The sequence below is a fragment of the Kryptolebias marmoratus genome, linkage group LG18, assembly GCF_001649575.2.
Source record: "Kryptolebias marmoratus isolate JLee-2015 linkage group LG18, ASM164957v2, whole genome shotgun sequence".
NCBI classification, from domain to species: Eukaryota; Metazoa; Chordata; class Actinopteri; order Cyprinodontiformes; family Rivulidae; genus Kryptolebias; species Kryptolebias marmoratus.
Window position 1 is genome coordinate 15091454 of NC_051447.1, and position 6494 is coordinate 15097947.

The window sequence follows — 6494 nt, forward strand, 5'->3', positions numbered from 1 at the left end:
ATTTCCACAAGCATCCCCATTCTTTTGGGGAGAAACCCAATAGTAAAGTTGTTCCTTATAAAATGCAACCAAATTACATTCTTGAAGTTATATACAGTAGAGACCAGATAGTCTTTAAAAGTGACCACGGCCCTAAATACTTCCACAGCACCCTTAAGGCTTCTCCAGAACCACAAAGCACATGTAGACCGGACAGTCAAACACCTATGACCCCTTCAGCATCAGTAATGTCCGATTTACAATCTATTTGATTGCTACCTGGTTTTCCAAATTTGGTGTGTATTGATTAAATTGATGTTGCATTTTCCAGGAAGTCATTACTGTCCATCCATTTTAGTCAGTCAAGAGGGCAGCTTTTGGGATGTCTGTCAGTGTCATCCAACAGTTGTAGATTGTGTTTTGGGGGTTTCTATGTTCTGTTGTATATGGCAGCTAAAATCACAGATTTGCCGTTCAGTAACTGATCAGTGACCTTATCATTAAGACCAAAGCAACTATCTAATTTAAGTTGTTGGTTTTTTTTTAATCTCAAGATGTCTTATCTGACTTCTGAAAGGCAAACTATTTGGAAGTGCACAGGATAAGGATGACACAGCATGTGCCATGAGAGTAAATATGACTTCATATTTCCTGTGTAGAAACTCCCCAGGCAAATTCAAGTGTGTGCTAAAAACAAAGGAACAGCATAAGGATGAATTCATTACCCTTTGGAGCCTCACGCAACTGTCAGTGTACCACAGAGAATCGTGATTGTCAAACATCCACCCGCACACTCCCTCTCAGCTTCCAGTATGAAGAGATAAAAAACACTGGGTCGTTCGTCTTTTGCAGGTTTGTGGGGCGTTTCAATTCCTTCCACGATCCAAATGGCATGTGAGTCAATCTGGTCCAACGCTGTGTTATGCAGAGCCAATCTGCCCCAGTTTTTCTTCTCTGCTGTTGGTTCTTAAACATTTAACATCACGAAACACAAAAGACTGAATAATCTATTTGTCACGTCCCTCAGAGTACAATTTATTATGGATTGTGCACTGAACCACTACAAAAATAAAACATTTGCTTTGAATGGGCCGTTTTTTAAAGTGCTTTCTGAGAAACCAGCTTCTGAAAATAATTAATCCAAAGGGAGAGATGTTTCGTGCTGCTTCTGTGAGAAACAAACTTGTTCTCCATTGTTGTGTAAAGTAATACGGAATGGATTGCAGGGCATTAAACACTTGTCTCTTCAGATTCAAACAATAAAGGAGATGGAATAAATAAAACCAGGCAGGAAGTTACACTGGATTTTATCACAGAGTGGATGTTGGGGGGAGAGGAATTCAATAAAAACACATTGTAGCTGATGTGCTGCTGGTGAAATATGTCTATATCTGTGTTTATCAACCATTCAGGGTTAAAAATTGTTGAATTTTGTAAGATTTTATGAAGGCTGACAGGTACTGTGTTGTATTATTGCAACAGCTTTTTATTACATAAATGTAAAAGGCTGGATCTCACTGAGCTGCAACAATTGGCAGCTAGTTGGAGACACAAGATTGCGAGGAAAGAAACACATTTTCTTACTAAATTGACATGTTTGTGTATGTCGCACACATGTTGCAATAATGTCACCCAATTGTCGCACAAACTCCTAATGCCTCACGACAAAAATTGCTAATTTTTACCACCTGCGACCGCAGCTCAACAGTCTGAAGAATGTTGTGCAACAGTGGTGCGATAATTATTCATGACAATTGAAAGATCTGGACCAAACAGGCCTATTCCTAATCCAGCAGATATTTTAGATGCATTAGATGCGCACCAGCTTTCCATGACCGTGAAGGGGAAAGCGGGTAAAAGAAATCAAATTTAAGAGTGTTTGTTGAACTAATGCGCCAAAATGTTGGACCAGTGCAGCCAAATGTGCATCTAGTGCAGTGTAGTTACAAACTAGTGAGCGAAACGGACACTTTATATCATGGATATGGATTAAATCCACAAAGGGCTTGCCGTACTGCTTCCTGTTTCATAAGAAACAAGAGTGACATTTTGTTTACCACCTTGGAAAAATAAAAGAACACGGCAAATGTCATCTATTTGTGGCTGCAAAAACTGAAATTATTGAAACAGATCAGCCATAAATACCAGAAATAGGGCTGATCAAAGGCTGACCAGTGCACTGATTAATAAATTGTGGCCCTTGAGCAAATTTTGTTCCTGACTCCTGATTCAGACGGAGCAATAGACCAGTACAAAAAAAGCCACGCTTTCCATAATAATATATGTGTGCACAACATTTACTGCCATCCTGAAATAAAACCTTTCTTGGTTCTTTTCAGGAAAACTCTTGCTTAATTAAAAACAGTATTACTGCACCAAACTCTGCAGTTATACAACAATATATCGCCTAAAGTTTAAAGCACTTGCAAAGCATCATTAAAATTTTATTTCCAGTTTGCACAGTATTCAGGAAACACGGCTGAATGTTCTCAGAGTGAACAAAGATAAAGTCAGAAGCAATTAAGCCATTTTCTTCCTGATTTGCTGTATGCTATCAGTCAGAAGCGCTTTTGATGGGCTCGTGCCGGCCATGTGTTTAGCTGAAGGCTGGGACGCAGATCAGACAGAACTCCCAGAAACTCGTCGGGTTCTGTGAGAGATAAACTGCCAAACAGACAGCAGGAGCAGGCGAGGGAGCGTATGATTTACCAGGCCGGAACAGCGTGCCGAGACAGTGTGTGCCTGCTCGTCTCATCAGTCAGAGCAGCCAGGTACAGAGGAGCAACGGCGTTACAAGGTCAGTGTTTTACTTTGGCTCGTGCTCGCTAATTTAATTACAGGCAGAGTGCCACAGAAGAGCACGCAGAGGCAAACAGATGCTGCAAACCTCAAATCCCCACTGTTCTACAAGCCGTACAGTTTGTATCTCGGTGCAAGATGCTGAGTGATTCAAAGCCATCCCTGACGGCTGCGATGGACATTTTTCTCTGGCGTTAACCAACAAGTGTCACATAAAAGAAGCACCAACCTACAGAGGCCGGGGACAGGAGGGAAATGGATTTTTTTCTAAATCTGGCCACACCCCTTTATCCTCCTTTGTGCCCCTTCTGTGCACAGAGTTTGGTCTCTGAAACAAAGACTAATAAATGTCGTAGCGGAGTTTAGTGTAAGAATGTGTCTAATTTTCAAATAAAGATTATAAAAAAGAAAAGTAAGAGAATTGGTGTGAAAAAAGAAGTAGGTAGGTAGCAAGTATTCATTTCAAAACTAACAGTCTTTAATAATTGCTCACCTGCAGCTGATAATGTTTTGCCTGTGTGTGTGTATGTGTCTAAGGTAGCAACAGATTATCTCAAATTACTGGACAGATTTTCATGGAACTCTGGGAAAGTAAGTATTTCACGTACATCTACAACTGATTAACTTTTGGAGGATGGCTGCTACAGCTAATGGACCTCAGCCTACACAAAAAAATGGCTGCACCTCTGTGATTTTTACAGATATTTAGCTAAATTTAGGGAGTCATTCACAACACAAGTGCTAGCAGATCACGTGCGATCATATGAGATCATCCACGGTGTTACTTTCAAGGTTTGACCAAAACAGCTGCTGTCACCTGTCAACATATAAAGGTTGTAGTCTAAAACGCTGGCATAAAAGGCGGCGGGCGATATGCATTTCTTCAACGAATGCTAGGCCTTTAACCTCATGTGTTTTTAGCTGGGCTGAGCAGCCTGTTTGTGACTAAAAAGATGCCAAAATTATCATCCTGCAAAAAAAAATAAATAGATAAAACTTTTTATTTAATAGAAGTTATTAAATTAAACCAAACTGGAGAGCTGAGCGGTTCGAATTTATTTCCTATAATAAAACGGACATTTACGTAGAGAAACGGGCGGAGGAAATACATCGACGCTATTGGCTGAGCGCACCAGGAAGTCATCTGACTTTTTGACGCAGGCGCTCCAGCTTTCCTGAAGTCGGCAGCAACAGCTGGAAAATAATAATTAAAAAGAAGAAGAAGGCTGATCATGGCTCCCAGGCCGGAGCTGGTGAACGTGGCTCTGGCCGTGTGGCTGGTGTTCTCCTCCCTGATCCCCCCGGCTGAGGCTGCGGACGCGGGCGACGCTCTGGCCGTGCTGCTGTGTGCCGTGCTGACCGGGCTGAGCCTCTGCGCCTGCCTCGGCTGGTACGCGCGGAGGCGCAGCGGCCAGATGTGACGATGCATGTCGAGGAGGCTACGACATGCTGGGCTTCTCGGAACGCGTCTGGTGCGGTTCCCCACGCGCTGCTGCAAGTCTTCCTCGTGCGGTCTCCCGTGGATCTTTTGTTTTTTGGACCCGCACAGAAACGTGCCTTATTGGAGATTCTTTGCGCAGGAAGCACGTACAGCTAGAGGGGGAGGAGGAGGAGGAAGAAGCCGAACCAGGAAGTGGAGGAAGAACTGCGCCGAAATTCGAAATCAAACACTGTTGCCTTTTTAAATGTATAAAAAAAGAGACTGTTGCAGTTGTTTTCCCCTCTAAAATTCCTGCTCATATTTGTGTCTTTAAGTGATGACTGGTGTCTAACTTCAACAGGACACAGTTTTATTTGACGCACAGCGTGACCTGAGTGGCGCTTCCGGTGTAATGTGTAATCTGACCACACGACTGCAGCTTTTATAATGAATAAATGAATTAATTCTTCTCATAAAACGTGTCATTCTTCAACATTTTGGCTTTTCTCTGTACTTTAAACACTCCGACCTTAAGAATCAATGTGGATTAGTAAAATGAGCCGGAAGTTGATTAAAAATAATTCAGTTTTCTCCCCATAATGAGCTCCATAAAATAAGCTGTAAAAAAATGCAATTTAAATAGTCACTTTGGATATTCTTTTATAAGGATGAAATGCTAAAAACAGAAGCTAATTTGAAAAAAGGTTGGGGTTTTTTTTTGCTTTGAAATGTTTTTATTTAGAGACACTAATATTTCTTGAAGAAAAGCAGAGTTTTGAGCAAAAGTCTTATGTGGTCTTGTAGCACTCTGAGTATGTGATGGGAATGACTCTCAGATACTACCATGCCAAATTGGAGTTTATTATCTGTATGAATGACTGAGCTAAAGTTATTTTCGTGTTGGCTAAGGTTGATTAGCTGTGGTGGCCATCTTAAACTGAGTAGGCTCCAAAAGCTAATTATTTGTAGTCTTAACTCCGATGATTACTTCCTGAAAGTTTCATGAAAATCTGTTCAGTCGTTCAGGAGATATTTTGCTAACAGACAGAGTTGACTCCGACAGTTCACACCCAGGTATTATGCAAAGTTGTTACCGAATCTGTTGTGCTCACAGTATGTGTTAAAAATGACTCTCAGTTACTACTACACCAGATTTTAGGCCAATAACTGTAAAATAAACTGAGTTGTAGCCATTCTTGTGTTAGCTGAGGTGATATGTTGTTTTATGAGCCTGTAAAACAATATAAAACAGGCCCTTGTTTGGCTAGCCGTTAGCCTAGCCTGGATGAAGACTTCTGCCCTTTTCAGGGACTGATGTCACGACAGAGAAGGTCCCAACTACTGATAACTATTTGACCAAACATCACTTCAAAAGTGACCAGACTATCCCTTTAAAACAGCTTCAGGCTCAAAAACGCCATTGTTGTTTGTATGAACGCTACTTTACAAAATTGCTGTAAATGTTACACAGCACACAGGTTGTTGACATGAAATTTTATGGCAAAAAGAAGCACCAGCAGCTAGCTGTAGCCCATCCAGCAGAATGCCATATTTCTGCTCGAATAACCATGTAATACAAAACTGACGTCTGTGTAAAAACTTATAAATTAAAGTTTGAATGAACCGTTATAAAGTTCTTTTATATTAGAGCTGCTTTTTTGTCTTAACCCATCATGGATTAGCTGTTCCAGTCAGAATTAAACTCAGTTTTTTGTTCAAAGAGCTGCCTACAACAGATAAGGTATAAATTGCTCATAACCCCTTGAACACTGCTGCAAAAAACCGTACAGGGAACTTCGCTTTACTTCAGCTTCAGCGTTGATGCACTTCTTTTTATAGCGTTATACCGTATGGTATGTTTGGCGAAATTCGACTGAAAGAAAAGTCTGTAGATTCACAGCAGTCATTTTTCATTTTTATAACAAAAAGACAAAAGAAATCTGCAGTGCTCCCCCACTATTCTAGAAATGTCTCAGACACCTATTTCCATGTATGATGATCATTTATTCATGCCCGTTGCCCCTGAAGTTGCTGAGCCACATCCTCTGCGATGTTGTGCGCCACTCAAGCGTGTGCACGTGGCCGATGGAGTCATTGTTCGACAGTGACACTGCTCGTGACATCACAGCTCCCCATACATGGCCGAGTTATCAAATCCTATGAATTTCTCATGCTGAGCAGGCAGAATGAACACCAGAGTGCAAAGTGCTTGTCAATTATGTATACAGCCTACAGTACACAGGGGGGAGTCGTTTTACCCTAATGGGAGCAACCTGGTTTGACCCCCCCCCCCCCC

General features: G+C 41.5%; 1 protein-coding gene across 1 annotated transcript; it reads left to right on the forward strand.

The window, feature by feature from the left end:
- Nucleotides 1–3913: 3913 nt before the first annotated feature.
- On the forward strand, nt 3914–4676 carry LOC112450786 (small integral membrane protein 30). Its single transcript, XM_025007765.2, has one exon. The coding sequence runs from the start codon at nt 4011–4013 to the stop codon at nt 4197–4199; it is 189 nt and encodes a 62-aa protein (XP_024863533.1). The 5' UTR covers nt 3914–4010; the 3' UTR covers nt 4200–4676.
- Nucleotides 4677–6494: the final 1818 nt, after the last annotated feature.